General features: G+C 35.8%; 3 protein-coding genes across 3 annotated transcripts; 2 read left to right on the top strand and 1 right to left on the bottom strand.

Annotated features, from left to right (window-relative positions):
* Positions 1–1,714: 1,714 nt before the first annotated feature.
* On the bottom strand, positions 1,715–7,545 carry nubpl (nucleotide binding protein-like). The gene is made up of 11 exons (XM_052153927.1): positions 7,197–7,545; positions 6,641–6,788; positions 6,502–6,536; positions 6,285–6,375; positions 5,772–5,811; positions 5,597–5,687; positions 5,235–5,328; positions 4,002–4,087; positions 3,736–3,856; positions 3,469–3,551; positions 1,715–2,915 (listed from the first exon to the last, which is right to left on the bottom strand). The coding sequence occupies exons 1-11, from the start codon at positions 7,326–7,328 to the stop codon at positions 2,853–2,855; spliced, it is 984 nt and encodes a 327-aa protein (XP_052009887.1). The 5' UTR covers positions 7,329–7,545; the 3' UTR covers positions 1,715–2,852.
* Positions 7,546–7,594: 49 nt separating this feature from the next.
* dtd2 (D-aminoacyl-tRNA deacylase 2) lies at positions 7,595–8,748 on the top strand. Its single transcript, XM_052153929.1, has 3 exons — positions 7,595–7,951; positions 8,058–8,127; positions 8,261–8,748. The coding sequence occupies exons 1-3, from the start codon at positions 7,838–7,840 to the stop codon at positions 8,581–8,583; spliced, it is 507 nt and encodes a 168-aa protein (XP_052009889.1). The 5' UTR covers positions 7,595–7,837; the 3' UTR covers positions 8,584–8,748.
* Positions 8,749–10,114: 1,366 nt separating this feature from the next.
* pomt2 (protein-O-mannosyltransferase 2) lies at positions 10,115–19,715 on the top strand. The gene is made up of 21 exons (XM_052153918.1): positions 10,115–10,676; positions 10,768–10,852; positions 10,990–11,094; positions 13,490–13,598; positions 13,750–13,858; positions 13,953–14,112; positions 14,205–14,311; positions 14,421–14,503; positions 14,627–14,736; positions 15,583–15,649; positions 15,731–15,791; positions 16,641–16,719; positions 17,034–17,185; positions 17,273–17,364; positions 17,499–17,575; positions 17,679–17,750; positions 17,834–17,893; positions 17,979–18,084; positions 18,161–18,301; positions 18,806–18,917; positions 19,229–19,715. The coding sequence occupies exons 1-21, from the start codon at positions 10,348–10,350 to the stop codon at positions 19,332–19,334; spliced, it is 2,322 nt and encodes a 773-aa protein (XP_052009878.1). The 5' UTR covers positions 10,115–10,347; the 3' UTR covers positions 19,335–19,715.
* The last annotated feature ends 51 nt before the right edge of the window (positions 19,716–19,766 follow it).

The raw sequence follows: 19,766 nt of genomic DNA, 5'->3' as shown, positions 1-19,766 counted from the left end.
ATATGCAAAGAATACCAGATGACCTATTTGCATACTACTATATTTAGCACACTACTCTTACTATCTCAGCCATATAAAGATATTAAAAAAATATTTTGCATATTGCCTATGTTTGGAATAGCTTACTACAAAAGTGTTATTTTATGTATGGATATAATATCCAGATGACCTTATATATTTGCATGCTAGATCATAATAGAAAACTACTTTTACTGATTCCACTGTACATACAGCATAAACAGTAAGAGTTGTAATATAGCAGCTATTCTGAACAGGCTATGTTTGGAAAAATATACTAATATAGTACTTTTACTATTGCATATGAGAGTATATACTGTGTATATATATATATATATATAATACTCTGCTCTGTATATATGCAGTGTATATACTCATCAAGCTAAATAATCTGATGTTTCTTGGAATCAGTTCTTAACATCTAGCATTAATGAAGATATAGAGCAGTATAACATAACGCTTTGAAAAACCTTGGCCCCAAAAGGCATGTACCGTACATAATTTTAATCAATTATACATATATGCTCTTTATTATGCATGTACGGATCACCATTTCAGCCAGTTCACAGGTGTAAGGCAAGCACATTACACTTTAGCCCACCAAGCCATATGTATTCCATATGTAAGGAGATGTTAAGAAATAACTTTATACAAAGCAATGAAGAATTCATCACATGCTAAATATACTGTACGATGAGAGGAGAGAGGTTATCATTCTTAAATTATTAATGTCACTGGCATGATAATAGTCCAATAGATTAAATTAATCAGGACTGATCACTGTTCAGCAATAGGCCTATTCCTTTTAAGACATTTTTTGATTATGAAATATGTTGAATTACATGATTTATCTTTAAATCCCTTTTGTTTGAACACTAGCTTATTTTATTAACAGTCGCTGCTGAATCAATCAAAGATTACACAGAAATAAGATGGTCCTCTCTCCTCTTGGGCTGCACAGCTACCCCGTTTAATTATTGATTTATTTCCATAGCCTTAGGAAGTATAAATTAAGTCCTCTATAAGCCATATTTACCACCTAGGGCAAAGTCTACATTTATTATTCCATTGACTACAAAGACATTGGGATGTGTAGAAAACCTTAACCTTGAGCTGGAAATTACTTGAAACACGCTAAGTCATGTTGTTTGTATATGCATTCTTGAGTTATGTGAATTCATCTTATGCAGTTTCCCCACAAACAGACTGTTTCTCTTATACATATTATGGGCATATTGTTATAGAATCAGCTTTACAGAATAAACTCTTTTTATTGTATTATAGGAACTAATCAGCTAATATGTTCTCATACAGCATTTTAATTTATTACTCTTATTTTGTACATTTTTACAGTAATTTATAGGGTCAACTGGCATTGTAATTTCCTATCTGGATGAACTAAATTATTTTTGTACACTTGGCTTCTTACTCTTAAAGTTACGTTCATCTAAATTTTTCCATACAATGAACATGATTTTGGTTTTCAAAGATTTTAATTTTAGTCTGATCCTCACGCACAGCTATCATATGGCTTCAGAATACTTGGAATATAGTGCATTCATTCTATGAAAAGCTCACTTTAATGAGCAGAATCACACAGCCCAAATCACTCAAGTCAGGTCTCATCCCATTTACTGCGAACATTTTTTGGTAATTATTTGAGACGGATAACAAAACACAAAAACAGTACTCTCAAACAGAATTTTTAATGAATTCCACATCACCATAGGACTGCTTTCATTTTCTGTTCACACCAAAATGAGTCACACCACTGTGCTCAACTACATCAGAGAAGGCATATTATCAGGATAATGCTTTCTTTATCGTGAAAACAAAGTGAAAATAAATAACACTAAAAGTAACTGTCCAAATTCAGCTGAGGTCATTGTACAGCTGAAACCCCGGGGTCAGTCTTCTGGGAACAGTTAGGCATTTGAGACCATAAGAAAGCAAAATAGCTTCATTGCAGTGATGAATCACAGACTGGCCTGTCTGGCCTGTGTTACACTCAATACGTCTGTTTCAGCTGAATCAAGAGGGGTGTGAAGATATGCAGGAAGTGACCCTGTTTTTCTCATCCCAATTTCATACCCTTTTGCACTGGGACCAATACTTCCTTATTAAATTGTGCTACTTATAAAAGAGGCTGATCACTACCATAAGAGGAAACGTTAGGTTGCTCACAGTTTAACTGAGCCTTAACATGGCTCATCTCATTATACATCGAACACAGCCAGAGTGAAGAAAGATTTATAATTACATTTGCAGTGCCATCATGCGGTGAAAACCTGTAACTACTACTATCATTTGAACAACAGCCCTTCAGATGTTTATGTAGAGAAAAGAGTCTGTAGAAATTAAGATGAATTTGGTAGCATTGCTCAGGCTAAAGCAAGACTGAATCTGACCTTTGGCCAAATTTATTTTTAGGACAGTTTCCACAGCTTAGTTTTAGACACTAAATAGATAATCCGCTGGCACACCACATTAAAGCACCGTATGTTTATAACAAAATCATTGCATAGCTGCAGTAAATTCTTATTTTAATTGTTTTGTAATTAAATATAAATAACTGTGATAACAGCATACATCCTTCAGAATTGTTCAAATGAAAAATTATTTAAAATGTCTTTATATTATATTATTTATATTAATCCTTAATATAAACAACATGAACAGTATGTTGGTACATAAATAAAAAGAGCATAAATAATAATATTCTAATAGGTATTTGATACCATCTTGGTTGGCTTGCTGATTTGGGGAGGATTTGGAAACTGAATACTGATCCTTTCCACTGGTCACTAAAACTACATCTTTAATCTGGAGGCCTTTCAACTTGAAAGCTCCGCTAGTCGTCGTACCACTGCTGCTGCTACTCTTCTGTAAGCCTCAGCCTTCAAAGAAGAGAAGTAAACATAAATAAAAGATATATTCAATATTTAAATAAAAATAATGTTAGAAAATAATGTATTTCTATAAATCCGCTGTTACTTAAAATCTGATTATAATCCTATAATATAATTATCATCTAGTAATAATCTGAAAAGCAGTACACTGTTAAACATTTTATTATTCAAACGTTTTGGAATTATGGCATAGTAGGAAGCACATCACAGTAATTCAAAGATAAATGTTCAGATATAAAAACTATTTGACAAATTAGAAAGTCTCAATGAGAATTTACAGTAAAACATGATAAAGTGATAAAATGTAAAGTCAAAGAGAAATATTTAAATAAAGGCTTCATACTTTTCTTTACTATTTAATCTAAAATGTATAACTATGTGCATTGCCATTTATGTACATATCAACTAATAAATTAAAAAAATGAGACAATCATGTGTCCTTATTAATATCTTGAGTATAAGCTTTAATCATTTATAAGATACTTACCTTGGAAAACAATGTAAGAAAGGCAAGACAGAGGGGTACGCATTAACGACTTACTTCTGGGCTATCTGGGGAAGACACAACCACAGGCTGTCCCTTGTCTGATGTCTCTCTAATATTGAGATGAAGAGGAATGTCTCCTGCAGTGAGAACAGAGAAACATACAGATCTTACAGGTTGGCAAATTCACTTCAATCGAATAGAAGTATATACAATTTACCATTTCACATAACTTTTTAATTTCAAGTCAAATGAAATACAATACTACAACAATCAGTAACAAAGTGACTCCTCTTTGAATTAACTGTTTAAGAAAGGCATTACCAAGCATCTCAACGCCAAGGGTATGAGCCAGCTCTTTAGCCCCATCTGAGCCAAATATGTGTGTTTGGTGATTGCACTTGGGGCACTGGAAAACACTCATGTTTTGAACCAGGCCCAGCACCTAAAAGAACAAAACATATTCTTTCAGTCGGGCAGGGTGTCAACCCCCGACTGAATCTCCACTACAGAAAAAGGCAAGTAAAATCACTGAAATAGATCTGATGATATGAGCAATGCCACCAAATCAACATAGAAAAAATACTTACAGGAACGTTAACCTTTCTGAACATCTCAGCACCTCTGCGTGCATCAAGCAAGGCAATGTCTTGAGGAGTGGACACTATTACTGCACCTTAACAGAAAAAAGCCATCAGCTTGTAATAACTTAAAAAATTTTATTAGGTTGAAAGATTTAAGTCTGATTAGGCTGAAAGAACTACTTGCATTATAATCTGAATATTACAATTTGCAATGTACTTGCATTATGTTTATGAGCAATCATAACCTAACGAGCGCACCTTTAACATAAAATTTCAACTAAGATTTTTACATTTCAACATAGATGTAACTGTTAATATTCTGAAATTCCTTAAAGATATAGTTCTTTTATCTTCTGAACTCAAATTAAGACTTTTAGAATAATTTTCCAGCTCTGTAGGTTCATACGATACAAGTGAATGGGTGCCAAAAATGTACTTGCATTTAAATCCAAAAATCACATAAATCAGCATAAAAGTAATCCATGTGACTCCACTGGTTAAATCCATGTATTTAGAAGTGATAAGATATGTGAGGGTGTGAACAAAATCAATATTTAAATGTTTTGATTTTATAAATTCTCCTGTCTGTTCAGTCAACCTCCACTTCAACATTCACCTTCACATTCTTCTTCTTTTGTTTTTGGTGATTCACATTCTTCATGCATTTAACCCCCTAATGGGCAGGGAGAAGAATTTCTAACAATAAGGGACTTAAATATTGATCTGTTTCTCTCACGCACACTTATCATATCACTTCTGAAAATATGGATTTAACCACTGGAGTCTTTTTGATTACTTTTATGACACTTTGATGTGCTTTTTGGAGCATAAAAATGTCGGCACCCATTAATTTGCATTGTGAGGACCTACAGAGCTGAAATATTCTTCTAAAAATCTTAAATTATGTTCTGCAGAAGAAAGTCATACACATCTGGGATGGCATGAGGGTGAGTAAATGATTAGAGAATTTTCCTTTTTGTGTGAACTATTCCTTTAAATCGTTATTGTACCAACTGACTCCTAATAAATTAATGACATGTAACTGAGGTCTTGTGAATTTGGATGTGAAAACAATTGGGGAGGACATTTTTGTTGGACTTTTTGGACGATTTGTAAAAAAAAAATTATCTGAATTGTAAACGGTGTATCGCTATAATACAAAACAGACTCCATTTTATGCTGCTACTGAAAGGAACGTGACAGGGCATAAATCAATCATATTAGTTATTGTTTATTTACCTGCTATTGGTATATTCTGAGTGATAGACAGTTGGACATCTCCAGTTCCTGGTGGCATATCAATCACAAGGTAATCCAGATGCCCCCAATCTACCTACATGGAAAAAGTCCATACAGTAGTGAATGGAGCAGCAATGCTCAGTTAATTTAGCTAGATTGCAGAAATGTAACCATTTTGCATGAAAAGAGGGTAGAGAACAATTCCCGTACTATAACTGAAGATATGCCATGAAAGACAATATGATTATTTGTGCATGATGAAGACAATACTGTTCTTCTACTGTATAGAAAAAGTATACATTATCTGACAGAATCCTATTACACATTGTGTATCCTGTTACACATTACACATTATACCACACCTGTCTAAGGAGTTTTTCAATAGCTGACATCACCATCAGACCCCGCCACACAATAGGTGCAACCTCTTCAACCAGAAAGCCCATTGACATACTGCAAAGTACAGTGAAAACAGAAAGTCAGAAATGTAATGACTAAATTTGATACTTTTCAACTATTACTCAATCATGTACTTACCAAGGGATTCCAAAATTCACAAGCGGTCTCATTAGGTTATCTGAAAACATGAGATCAGACATGAATGGCAGAATAGTTTTCTTATTGGGAAAGATATATTATTGTTTATTACTTTTTTTTTCTCCCCAATTTGGAATGCCCAATTCCCAATGCCCTCTAGGTCCTCATGGTGGCGTAGTGACTCGCCTCAATCTGGGTGGCGGAAAATGAATCTCAGTTGCCTCCGCGTCTGAAGATATCAATCCGCACATCTTATCACGTGGCTTGTTGAGCGCGTTACCATGGAGACATAGCGCGTGGGAGACTTCACGCCATTCTCTGAGACTCTACCCGCCCTAGAAACCGGGCCAATTTGGTTGCTAAGGAGACCTGGCAGGAGTCACTCAGCACGCCCTGGATTCAAACTTGTGACTCCAGGGGTGGTAGTCAACGTCTTTACTCGCTGAGCTACCCGGGCCCCCATATTTTTGTTTATTAAACAAATATAGATTAGTAGAACACTCAAAAACTCACTGTCTGTTAGTTCAGGGTTTCCTTTAAGGTTCATTAACTTTGGAACTGAGGGGCCATATACATCAGCATCCAGAAGACCCACTGATTTGCTCTATTGAAACAGTAATAATAGCAAGATAGAAAGCATGGATTTAATTGAAGACAAATCTGCTAGGAAGAACTGCATGAATTTCTTGGCTTTGACACAGTGTTTAAGACAAGGTTAACTGTGTGTTACCTGATCATTGGCCATAAGTCCAAGAGCAAGATTCACTGTGAAGACAATCAGAGAGTGTAACACAGAAATACTGGCAGTTGACTAAAGCTCAAAAAATACTCACATTGGAGATTATTGTGCCATGAAAAATACAACACACCTGCCGTTGTGGACTTTCCCACCCCACCTTTCCCTGATGCAACAACAATGACCTCTTTGACTCCAGCTATGGGCTTCTGTTTTGGCAAACCCCGTGCCATTTGCTGCCTCTGCCTCTCCTGCAGGGCTCTTTCACCAGCACCTGAAGTCTAAACAGAAGAAAGTGGATGGGTTATCAATTAAACTACGACCTAAACTAATGAAGTTCAAGCAAGCATTACCCCAAGAGGTTTAGGAAAATATGTCAGTCAGTAAGTGACAGTCTAATGTCGTTTAGATCTATGAATCGCACACAGCACAGAATGTTCCCCTAACATTAGCATTTGGTTTCCGTTTGGGAACCAATTCCTAAAGTTAGTAACGTTCGAAACTAAATTTCTCAGGACGTTCTGGTAACCAAAATTGTTAGTTGGGTCATTACAAAATTCTTAACATCATTAAGCCTTGATCATACATAACATTGTTATACTCATGGCACTGTAAAAAGACACATGAGTGCATTAGTTTTATATACAGACAGCTGTAAACACTACTTAGTATTTCTGGTATTTACTAACCTTATATCGGATTTCATTTCTATTGTGTTGTGACGGAAAATGTCTGCTATGATCCAAGGGTGTGCCTATATTTTTTGAAGCAAGTTTATAAACTTTCGAAAAAGTTCTGTAGGTGTCGTATAATTTAACCATCTTTTAAAGCTTACAGAGAAGAGGTCACGGGCTCTGTCATGAGAAAACCGCGCATATACAATGTTGTGGTTTCCATGTGACACTGGTTTGTATTGGTTAAGTGCTCTATTGCTGTCGTGAACTAATATTTCTCTAAGTAATACATTAAACTCGACAAGTATAGTGCCGTTTTTGGACTAGCAACGCCGTGTTTACATAAATGCATGACAGAGTTGTCGCGCTGTCGCCTGCTTATGACGTACAATGTTTGGCTTCATGAGCGGAAACGGAATGGTCGTGAAGTTCCATAGTTCATTTCCAAAGAGTGATAACAAATTAATTCGTAATTTTTTTTCTTCCTGCATATACAGTTCACGTATAATATTTACATTGTCTCTCAAATAATTCCATGACAGCGTTTCAATAGTTCCATTGAATTATTGAATTCCAATAGTCAGCATTGTATTGTATTGTCATCAATAATTCCACAATAATTCCACTGTCAGCATTGTACTGTTTATTTCGTGACAATGGCCGAGAGAACAGAGAACAGCATTAGAGCACGAGTGATTCTCCAGCAGTGTCTACACGCACGACTCCAAGTTAAACCTCCAGATGCAGAGAGTGAAGCTGAATGGGTTGAGGTATCGAGAAAAAAACAAAACATGATTCATTATTAATCCAATTCTAGTTTTTGTTTAATGTGGCTGTGACATCTGACATTCAGCACGTGTATTTCTGATTATCCAGATTAACAGGGGAATGGTAATATACATCTGCTTCTTCAAAGGTGCCACTGAAGATATCATCCCCAAAATGGGTATGCCATCGATTTGATAGTATATTTGCAATACAAACATACTGCACATAACATGCTACATTGAGCTTAATTAATTCTCTCTCTCTCTCTCTCTCTCTCTCTCTCTCTCTCTCTCTCTCTCTCTCTCTCTCAGTGAACACACTGTTAAATATTAAGCTTTGTGAGACAGCTTCAAGAAAGTATACCTCAGTCCTTGAATTACCTGGAAGTGTTCTTATTGTACCTCAAGCCACACTTGGAGGAAAACCGAAGGGAAAGGGGATGCAGTACCATGGCAACATCAGTAGAGATGAAGGGCTGATACTCTATGACAGCTTTGTGTCTCAGTGTGAAAACGAACTCTCAGCTTGCAAGAACAGTGAGACCGCAACAGATGTTAAACATGGAACTTATGGGAACAGACAAGTCCTGAAGCTGGATACTAATGGACCCTATACCCACCTAATGGAGTTTTAAGTGCACCATTCGTTTTTTGTTTTGTTTTGCTTATTTCATTTTTTGTTGAATCATTTTAACAGCATTGATCAGTAGTACTTTATTGTTTAGGCTTTGGCATTATGGACCATTATAAAACTATTAGTGCACATTTATAGTTCCACTTCTGATTCCAATAAATGTATGGCATGAGCTTGGAAGTGTGTTTGTGGTTTTATGCTATCTTGATGAGTTTCCTGTTTTGTGATTATCTTGCAGTTTGACCTGTACGTTGTTCAATGTGTTACATGTCTGATTTTGCTTATAATGCTGGATAATTTCATTATTTAGGTATAATGATGATTAGAAGAATTTTTAGCTCCGTAGGTTCATACAATGCAAATTAATGTCAACATTTTTAAGCTCCAAAAATTACATAAATCAGTATAAAAGTAATCCATATAACCAATCCAAGATGGTTCTGTTTAAATTTTTGGAAGTTTACCAAATGTTCTACAATGTACAATTATAATTATTTTTTAGTTACCATACTTTCCAATTATACAGTGAAACTAAAGATAGGGCGATTTATTATAAAGCAAATTTAAATTTAAAAGAGACATTTGTTTGCAAAGAATAACTCCCTTGTTAGCCCAGCAAACACTGAACATTAACGTATGGTTCACGTTCTAAGTACTTGGGTTAAAACATTTTATAACCATAAACTAACCTTCCCAGAACGTTGCAGGATGTTCTTGTGGGACAAACTCTAATGGTTCTATTTAAGTTAACTAAGCTAATGTTCCCAGATTGTTACAGGGAGGTATTTGTGTGACAACCTTAAAATAACTTATACAGAATGTTCTCTAATAGTTATTATAATTTTTTTTTTTTTTGTATAAACATAAACTAACCTTCCCAGAACGTTGCAGGGAGGTTTTTGTGTGACAACCTAAAAAGATACAGAACGTTCTCTAATGGTTATTTTTAGGTTTTTATTTTCGTAACCATACCTTCCCAGAACGTTGCGGTGGTTTTGTGACACATCCTAAAACTAAATTGTATAGAACGAGCTCTAATATTTATTTATTTTTTCGTTTCATTATTTTTCAATGTCTTATATTTGATCATTTTTATAAATGTTGCAGAGAGGTTAGTGACTGACAATGACTGACAATATGTGAAGTACATAATTTAATTAAATGTAGAAACAAAGATCACAGTGTAGGTCTATGATACTCATTTCACACGTTAGAAGTAATTAACCTCTATAAGTATTTTATTTCAAATAAAACAATTTGTCAGTTGTAGTAGTATTTAATGCACCAACATGAAGGATATATTTGACGTTGAGGTATTCTTAGTGAAACCTCACTGATCTCTGCCGACGCGTATTTACGTCCGTTACACAAATATACTTTATTTTTTTTCATTAAAACAAATTTTTACCTGCTCATCTGCATACAATTTGACCTATGAGCACTGTTAACTGAGTGTGTGTCCCTCTCCTGACCGATAGGTGGCAGTGAAGTGCAGACATTCCCAAAACCACAAACCAACAATCCAAAACACTACATGGAGATACAAGCATGAATAGAGCAACGCCGAGAGCCTTGCAATAATTTCAAACAAAGGAGCAACATGATTTCGCATTGAGTCATGCCAATACAATCAGACCGCAAGATTCTATGTCCTATAATGATGAACATTTTCTGAATGTAATTCTGCGACTCAAGTCATTGCTTTATTGAGGATTTGCCTTGAGGTTTAATAAATGACTAACTGTTTTCATCAAGAAACCTGCAAATGGAAGACCGACGGAAGGAGCATCACATACAAAGACAAGACATATCAGCTGTAAGACATCGAAAACAATGCAAGGTAAACGAATGGGGTGAAAGCATCCTACAGGTCAATCCTGAGCAACCCCCATCTGGAGTCTCTTCTAACCCCATCACATACGATCATATCAACAGACTGACTTCTAATGGAGCAAATAAAAAGCTTCTCAAGCGAGAAGGACACCTTATTTCTCCCTCCCGAGATGATTATGTGTCAGTTTACACTTTGGTCCTGGTGGTTTTGCTTTCTGTATGTACACGCTTTTACAAGATCACTGAGCCTCCCCATGTTTGGTGAGTATTTGAACTGTATAGTACCAGGCTCCAATTCATGAACATGGTTGCTGTCAATGCACAATCAATAAACATTATGGTCCATTTGCAGTTGGGATGAGACTCATTTTGGGAAAATGGGCAGCTATTACATTAATCGCACCTTCTTCTTTGATGTCCATCCACCCCTTGGAAAGGTATAGATTTCAAATTCAATGCAGCTAGACCCCCTGCTTTCTGCACTAAAATCTGGATTACGTTGTCAATTGTTTGTGTAGTCAATGTATTTGTGTCTGACTAATAAAGATACATTTGCACTCTTTTATTATTTCAGATGCTTATTGGTCTTGCTGGATACTTGACAGGCTATGATGGCACCTTTCCCTTCATAAAACCAGGGGACAAATATGAGCAGCACAACTACTGGGGGATGAGAGGGGTATGCCATTATCACAATTATTTTAATGCAGATCTCTGTGGGGGCTTTTTTGGTCACTATTAAAGTGTCAGTTTTACTACTGCTTATTCTTAGGGTTTGGGATTTCAACAAACAGCTAACCGTAATTATTAATATTCATCATTTAACTCCACCAGCACTGTTTGTACTCCAGACATTAATGATATGTCAAATCATGCAAATTGTTTAGGAGAGGTGAGCGATTACTGACTTCTATCTGAGCATTCAGTCTAATAATTTTCACTCAGAAGAACAATCAAACAAGTGAAACTTGACTTTAAAAGGGGGACCCAAGCCATATCTAGTGATCAGAATATCATAGATATTTTGGGGCAGGCTTCCTTGACTTGGGCTAGTAATCAAACAACCTGAACACCCAAGCAATTGCATAACAATTACTTGATAGAGGTAGATCAATATAGAGAATATTGTTTTTATCGATTAATCTGGGCCAGTAGTTGCTTTTTCAATCAGTAATTGACAAAAATTTATGCTGATAGTTTTTTTATTATTAATATTCCTTTGTGTTCCTCTGGGGCCGGTGTAGGAGGATTCGGCAGTTAGGACATTTTAATTCTACAGTATAACAGAGGCGTGCTCTGAAGTGAGGATAAAAATATGAATGAATATTGTAAATGATGAAGGATTTAGATACAGGAAATTCCAATATGATTGTTTTTATTTCACCTCTAGCACGCCTCTGTTATACTGTAGAATCAAAATGTTCTAACTGCTGAATCCTCCTACACCGGCCCCAGAGGAACACAAAGGAATAATGTTCAGTTTTGGGTGATCTACCCCTTTAACTGAAGTGAGAGCATGCATGTGTCCTGTCAGGACATGAATTGTATATCTTGTGAATAACAATAAACCTCATTCCTCATTAAACCTCATCTGGTAAAATATAAAAATGTAATTAAGTTAATACTCAATATATAGAGCATTGTAACAGGGTAAAGTCTCTGTCATTTTAAAACAGGTCCCTGGTGTGTTTCAGGCTTGCCTATTGTTAAAAGTCCAGCTATATGCATCAAATGTTCTTTTTTAGGGACCAAGCTTGTTCTTTTTTTCATTCTTCTGTCTTTGAAGTCATGGGCAGCTCATAGAACTGTACATAGGACATTTATGAAATTTGGCACACTAATAGAGGACAGTCTATCAGTGTGAATTTATGAAACAAGGCTATTTTTGTGTATAACATATGAATAGTTTGGCCTAAAATCAGGAGACTGGTCTCTTTAGATTTCTTGGGGGATAACAAGTTGAATGATACTCTATTTTCTTATGTAAAATGCTGTAATTCACAAACTCATTGGCGTATCATAACAAAACTTGGTATGTATCATCGGCACCGTGGCCTGAGGGGACTTCTAAAGTTTGGGGCCAGCCCCACCTTGTAGTCAAAAGTTATAATGAAATGTGTAAAATGCTTATACCTTTTGATTAATTTGCCCTATTGTCCTGTGACAGCTCTCTTTAGGATCTTTGGGTCATGCAGAGTATGTTAATACCCAATTTGCCATGGTCGGCCATACTTTCTGTCTGCCATTTTAATTTAATTGAAAACCTACTTTTGCCAAGTCCTCTTAGGCAATACATCTAATTTGCACAAAATTTGCAGTGTATCATCTAGAGACACTCTTTGCAAAAGTTTTTATTTTTTTGCAAAAAGTCTTTTGATAGACCAAAACGTTCTTGTGAAATGCGTCAACGAATTTCATGGCAATATGCCCAAATGTATCTGAAACTGTATCTGGGCATCACTTGTTGTATTGACATGAAAATTTGAATGTGTGATTGTTACCACACCCTGACAGCATCATATAAACTTGGTGACCACCTATTGGTCAAAAGTTAGAATAAATTGCATTGTATTGTAAGTAATACTACTTTTTTATGCCATTTTTCTTAAAACCATATTCATTGATATCCAGTCGTACTTTATTACTTGCCTTTGGTTTTCTTGGCCACATAATTGCTGCTTGCAGCTGTATTTAGTTTTTTTTATTAGGATTTAGGTTGAACAATAAACTGTATCTGGGATTTTATCAATTTTGGACACTTGTAGCTTCTATGTGCCTGTTATAGTAAGGAAATATTCTATGAATAGATTTTTAGAACTATTGGCTGATTAATGGATTATCGTCTTTGTTCTACTTTAGCTTTTGACGTCTGCAAAACCCACTACCTATCAACCTCAAATAGCATCATCCTAAAAACCACTCAGAAGTCCTTAACAACCACATAGTAACACCCTTGTATCATGTTGGTTGCTTTTGTCCATGTACATTTTTCAAGAAATTGCCATAGCTCTGGTTTGCAGATCCATATATTTGTATTTTTTTTCTAATGCCTGTGAGTACTTCTTTGTGTTCAGTTCTGTGCAGCTCTTGGTTCCTGTCTGCCTCCTTTTGCCTTCCTAATTGTTCTGGAGCTGTCGCATTCTACACCAGCAGCGCTCATTGCAGCTTGTCTGCTTATCTTTGGTGAGTCTGGTAGCAATCATAAACTTTGAGGGGACTTGCACAATGATCCCTTAGGGCAATATGCCAGTCTAACACCTAGTATACATGCCAGTGTTTGCTAAAATAATGTTTCAAACATGATATCTAAAGCACCTGGTCTATTTTACAACAGACACTGGCTGCATCACTCTCTCTCAGTACATCCTTCTGGACCCCATTCTGATGTTTTTCATCATGAGCTCTGTCCTGAGCATGGTCCGATTCAACAAATACAGACTCAGGTAGAGGAGGCTATAGCGTCTCTGTATTTCTGTGTGGTATGTGAACCTCACATATCAGGAATGCACATTGTCATTGTATCATTCTTGTTTTTAGGCCTTTCAGCTTCTCTTGGTGGCTGTGGCTGCTTCTAACGGGGGTCTGTCTCTCTGGGTCTCTGGGGGTGAAGTTTGTGGGGCTGTTTGTCATACTCTTGGTGGGAATCAACACTGCATTGGATCTCTGGAGGTTACTTGGGGACCTCAGTTTTTCTCTGGTATAAATGAGGAACAATTCCCAGTTTGGAATAGTCTTAAACATACATTTATTTTTGCCTGTTGTGCATACAAATATTTTCTTGCTTTTCAGGTGGATTTTGGGAAGCACTTGTTAGCTCGAGTTTTTGGGTTAATAATGCTTCCATTGTTCCTGTACACTACAATATTTGCTGTCCATTTTATAGTCTTAAACAGAAGGTATGTTTAACCTGGTGTTGTACAGATACTCTATTAATAAAGCCGGTTATGTCCAAGAATACAGGGGACTAATATACAATACAAATGCAATTTTCTTTTCCTTACACAGTGGTCCTGGAGATGGTTTCTTTAGTTCAGCTTTCCAGTCTCGCTTGATTGGAAACAATCTGCACAATGCCTCCATGCCAGAGTGTAAGTACAAATTAAATGTTTTTTCTGCTCTGGTTTTCTTGTATTATTTTGAAGATGTCTTGTGTAGTCAAAAGTTAAAGTTTTTACCAGTACCCTTGTCTTTGCATGCCTTCTTGCACACAGACCTGGCATATGGCTCTATTATAACCATAAAGAATTTGCGAATAGCAGGAGGTTATCTGCACTCTCACTGGCACCTTTATCCAGAGGGGGTTGGAGCTCATCAGCAGCAGGTCAGTTTTTCATGCATCGAGTTTATCAATATGTGTCCAGTTTTCACTGGCATTTTAAGGTTGCTGCATCAAGTTAAAAGTAGTGGAAACTTTGAAAATCGCATCTCAGTATTTCTGTATGCTGTTGTGCTTCCTCCTCAGTGTAGATCTTAAGTCTATGGAGTATGTGGAAGATTTTTTTTTTTTCCAAGGAATTTAGATATTTTGAGTTATGAAAAACTTGACATTTCAAATAATTTTTAATTAAGACAACTTGATTATTCCACTAATTACAGCATTAGGGTTTTCAGTGTTGATAGAGAAAGAGGTTAAAACAGATTAAAGGCCTTAAATGCATTAGCATATTTTGACACTTGGAGTTTGATTAGTCTTAGCCCATTTGAAAATGTCTGTTAATATAAATTAATGGGATTTTGGGGATTTTTTTTATAACCTGCTGTGCCAAAACTGTAATTCTGATCAGCAACTGGAGTCAGAAACACCTGATAGTCTGGGGCAAGTTTGGTTGATGTAGCTTGAAATCTCTAGGAAGAGTCAGACATTTTGGTCTTGGTTTAGGGATTTTGAGAAAAAAAAGAAGAAAAAACCTTCACCAAATCTGTAGAATTCAAGCCAACATAATTATGCATGGAATTATGAATGTTTTTTTATTTAGTACAGTACTTTGACTTATATTTGGTACTTTCGTAATATGTGTTGTATATACATTTTCTTTTAAATAAAATAGGTGTGACTTTTAAAATGCTTAAAGTGAAATTATTTAAAGCAGTGATTCATTTGTAAGTTGCTTTGGAAAAAATAATCTACTAAATGACTAAACTAAAATGTAAATCTTAACCTGTATAGGTAACCGCCTATCTGCACAAAGATTATAACAACCTGTGGTTGGTCAAGAGACCTGACAATTCTGAGGGTGAGCAGAGATCATTGAATATATTTGTATTCATCTATAGATACACTGCACACATGTCAGTAATTCCTGTTCTCTTTAAAGATCATGCAGGGTCCCCAGAGCTTGTCCGACATGGTGACATCATTAAACTAGAACACAAAGAGTAAGCATAATTTCTTTGCATTATTACTGTTTTTTTTGTGTGTGTGTGTGTGTGTGTGGTGGATATTTATCTTTTTTTGCATTTCTATTCTTATCTGCTTTATGGTGGTATGTTGCTCATTTTTATACTAAATAATTGTGGACTGTAACAAAAGATAAAAAGGGAGAGAATATTCTTATTTCTGTTATTCAGTGAATTAAGCATCAGTCTCAGTTTTGTTAGCTTACTCTAAACAAACCATAAAGCAGTTTTGGGTAAATTACTCAAAAAAAGCAATTCATTACAAATGAGTAATTGCTACTCTAAATTTGTGATCAGATTACTGACTTTACTGATTGCTTCATTTGAAAAGTAATCACATTACTAATTACATTTAAGTTACTTTATAAAATAACTTTACAGTGAATTTCTTTTTTTATTTTGCTAAACAAATGAAAAATAAGTCATATAATAATTCAGGGTGCACACACCCTTTAGCTGTCACAGAATGCACACAGATTTACAAATTAACATATATTCATGTATAATATTATTTTAGAAATATGTGTAAGCCAAATAAAGTAATTCAAATCTGATTACAAGAATTTAAGATGTAATCCACTACAATACATTTGTACTAAAGTTAATTAGATTACAGTAAATAATTACTTTGTAATTCAATCACACCCAACACTGCCCTTATACAGATAACACATTTGTACAAACATTTGCGACTCTAAATGCAGTTTTGCTCATAAAGTTTGTTTATATGTGAGCAATTTAATGTCTTGGGATAAAGAAGAATATTTTACATCGAAACACTGTGATAAATGTTATATCAAAAAGTGCACACCTGATTGTTTTCATCAGAACTACCAGGAATCTTCACAGTCATCTACATGCGGCTCCACTAACCAAAAAACACCTGCAGGTCACTGGTTACGGCATTGTGAGTAACACTGAACTTTCTCAAGAAATGTAATTCATGCATGCATACAAGGTTTTAGTGTTACTACAGAACATAAACATGGCCTGAACTCTACTGAAGAGCCAGTTGATCAGTAGGTATGTTTATCTATACAACAATTATAAGCTTCTTCAATTTAGATTCTTTTGATCAGGTTTTTGATTACAGTTTTGAGTGCCGTAATCATGCAATCATCTGATTTACCAGCAAAAATGATCTTCTAACTGACTTGGTCTTCAGCGCAGTTATAAAAGTTTAGAGGCAGTATCACCCCACATAATCGCTTATCTTTTCAGAATGGGACTGGAGACGCTAATGACTTGTGGCAGGTGGAGTTGTGTGGAGGGAGGAAGGGAGATCCAGTGAAAGTGCTGCGGAGTAAAGTGCGCTTTCTCCATCGCTCCACAGGGTGCGTGCTCTGCTCCTCTGGAAAGACACTTCCTAAGTGGTGAGAGCCTGTGTTCAACCAAATTCACCAGTAAAATCTGATCTAATTAGAGAATACACTTTAAAACTGCATTTTACTCTTTTACAGGGGATGGGAACAAGTTGAGGTTACATGTAGTCCATATGTCAAGGAGACCCCCAACTCACAGTGGAACATTGAGGATCACATCAACCCTAAATGTACACCCCTATATCTATTTTATAAATATGATATTAGTTGTTTAACATTTCTGAAAATGACCCATTAGGTTGATTTTTCACTGCAGTGTTTTAGCTGAAGTGTTAAAGTGTGATGTTCTTTTTTGTATCTGCAGTGCCCAACATCAGTCTGTCAGTGCTTAAACCCACTTTCCTGGAGATTCTTTGGGACTCTCATATTGTTATGATAAGAGTAAGCTCCCTTAAAGGTGCACTCAGTAATTCCACCTATTTAAAAACCTTAATTTTTTTTTACACATTATTGGTTTAATTATTGGTTTAAATTTATTTATAAGGGAAACAGTGGTTTGAAGCCCAAAGATAATGAGGTAAATTCTAAGCCCTGGCACTGGCCCATCAACTATCAGGTATGTTCCATAAAATCTGCTGCACAAAATGAAGAAATTGGCAGTAATCCACATTTGAATCACATTATCTCATTGGTAATTAGGGTTTGAGGTTCTCTGGAGTGAATGAGACTGAATACCGTGTTTATCTCCTAGGCAACCCTGTAAGTCTGTCTGCCCTTTCAATTGCCTTTTTCCCCCCTATGATCTACTGTCCTATCAATGCCAAAGATCATATTTTTCTTCCAGGTAATCTGGTGGCTTAACCTGTTCAGTCTGGGTCTATATGTTGTCATGGTGACAGTGGCTTCTTTGGCAGTGCAAAGAGGTGTGAAGCTGGAGGGAACGAGGAAAGGTAAGGTATAATATGAAAGGCAGTAATAGTTCTCACAAGCATGTAATCTATACAAAGTCTAAATCTTGTATTTCAGCGCACTGTCACTCTTTAATGAAGGGTGGAGGAATGCTGCTTTTGGGCTGGCTGCTACACTACCTACCCTTCTACATCATGGGTCGTATACTCTACTACCACCATTACTTTCCTGCCATGCTGTTCAGCAGTATGCTCACAGGTAACCAGGCATACCAGATAACTAAGGTCCCCTCATTGGATGCATTTTCCTTTTAAAAGGCAGATAAATTGGCAAAAAAAAAAAAAATAATGTTGTGCAAATTTATCTTAAGTTTAGACCTTTCTTAAAAATTACAGTTAATGGCTGATGTTCCAGCAACCCTCTCACAAATATTTGACTGTGTTGGAGCATTAATCTTTGCGTGGCATACAGTACATGCATTATCCTTTTGCCACAGTTCATATTCATTTTATATTATGGTATTTATGTTCATACAGACTTTAATTTTTTTTAAATTAATAATCAAATTCACCTTCCTTGTGTAATGTATGAGCACACATGGTTAAGCAGGTATGTTAAAAAGTGATGCACATCTTGCTTCCTTGTATGTGACCACACTTTACAGTAACTGTTCACTCTGCAGCTAGATGTAAAATACTCCCTACACACACAAGTTTTCCCAGTAAAGACCTGTCATTCTGAGTTGCTGCTTCTTCATTTAAGGTATTACTTTGGACATCTTCCTACAGAGTTTAGACCTCCTCTTTAGTCCATCTGTATCCCATTATCTTTTGAGAGGAGGTCAATCTATGCTCCTGTTAGGGTTCCTTTACAGGTAAGGCTCTTTTATGATTCAATTTAGTCATTTTTGTGGTCACACTATTGCTTTGCTTTCTTTTTAAATGCTTCATACTAAATTTCACCTTGGGTCTCACTGAATTACATATTGCCTAGAATAAGTGTCTTCTAAATGTAAAATGTTATTTATTTTTCTGTCTAATGGAAGCTCATATTATGTATTGTTCTTTTGTACCTAATCCTGCCTAATGTACTTTAGAATATATTTTATTTTATTTTATTTTATTGATGTCTTCTGCTCAAACTGTTCCAACACTGAAATTGTGACATCTCTATATCTTATTTCAGCTTTTACCTCTTCCACCCTCTCTCCTATGGTATAAGGGGGCCGTTGGCACATGATCCTGCCTCCTCTATGGCTGGGCTCAGGTGGATGGAATCCTGGGAATTTTAGACCATATTTTAAAGTGCATCAGATGGAATAAATTGTTAAATCCAGTTCAGTTGTTACCTGTGGACTGCTGTCAAAAAAACAAAACCCTGAGTGACATGTGGATGCAGATAATTTTGATAGCTGAACACTAAATAGTATTTTACACTAAATAGTATTTTACAGTTACAGTATCTTACAAACAAGTTGCATAGTGTTTAACCACTGTAGCTGAACTGAAATAAATCAACAGAAGTAATAAAGTGCCTTTCAGATTTCAAGATGGTTAATTGTATGTATTACTGGACAATACACATATACAGTGTGGTACTGCCTTCAGAAAGTTTTTGTACATTATTACTGTTACACATTGATTTTTTTTTTTTTCCTCCTTTCAAGAATAAATTGACCTCATTAATAGAGTTGATTGTTTATTGAAGAACAATAGTTCAGTTA

This window comes from Xyrauchen texanus, chromosome 22, assembly GCF_025860055.1.
Source record: "Xyrauchen texanus isolate HMW12.3.18 chromosome 22, RBS_HiC_50CHRs, whole genome shotgun sequence".
NCBI lineage: Eukaryota > Metazoa > Chordata > Actinopteri > Cypriniformes > Catostomidae > Xyrauchen > Xyrauchen texanus.
This window is presented reverse-complemented; position numbering and strand designations above follow the sequence as displayed.

Excerpts from the sequence above, each read along its gene's own strand:
- nubpl (XM_052153927.1), bottom strand. The coding sequence starts at position 7,328 with ATGGTTAAATTATACGACACCTACAGAACTTTTTCGAAAGTTTATAAA. Across the intron at positions 5,329-5,596 it reads TTGAAAAACTCCTTAGACAG|GTAGATTGGGGGCATCTGGA; the intron begins GTGTGGTATAAT and ends TTTTCCATGTAG. Across the intron at positions 3,552-3,735 it reads CCTTGGCGTTGAGATGCTTG|GAGACATTCCTCTTCATCTC; the intron begins GTAATGCCTTTC and ends TTCTCACTGCAG.
- dtd2 (XM_052153929.1), top strand. The coding sequence starts at position 7,838 with ATGGCCGAGAGAACAGAGAACAGCATTAGAGCACGAGTGATTCTCCAG. Across the intron at positions 7,952-8,057 it reads GTGAAGCTGAATGGGTTGAG|ATTAACAGGGGAATGGTAAT; the intron begins GTATCGAGAAAA and ends CTGATTATCCAG. Across the intron at positions 8,128-8,260 it reads AGATATCATCCCCAAAATGG|TGAACACACTGTTAAATATT; the intron begins GTATGCCATCGA and ends TCTCTCTCTCAG.
- pomt2 (XM_052153918.1), top strand. The coding sequence starts at position 10,348 with ATGGAAGACCGACGGAAGGAGCATCACATACAAAGACAAGACATATCA. Across the intron at positions 14,113-14,204 it reads GGGACCTCAGTTTTTCTCTG|GTGGATTTTGGGAAGCACTT; the intron begins GTATAAATGAGG and ends CTTGCTTTTCAG. Across the intron at positions 15,650-15,730 it reads GAGACCTGACAATTCTGAGG|ATCATGCAGGGTCCCCAGAG; the intron begins GTGAGCAGAGAT and ends TTCTCTTTAAAG.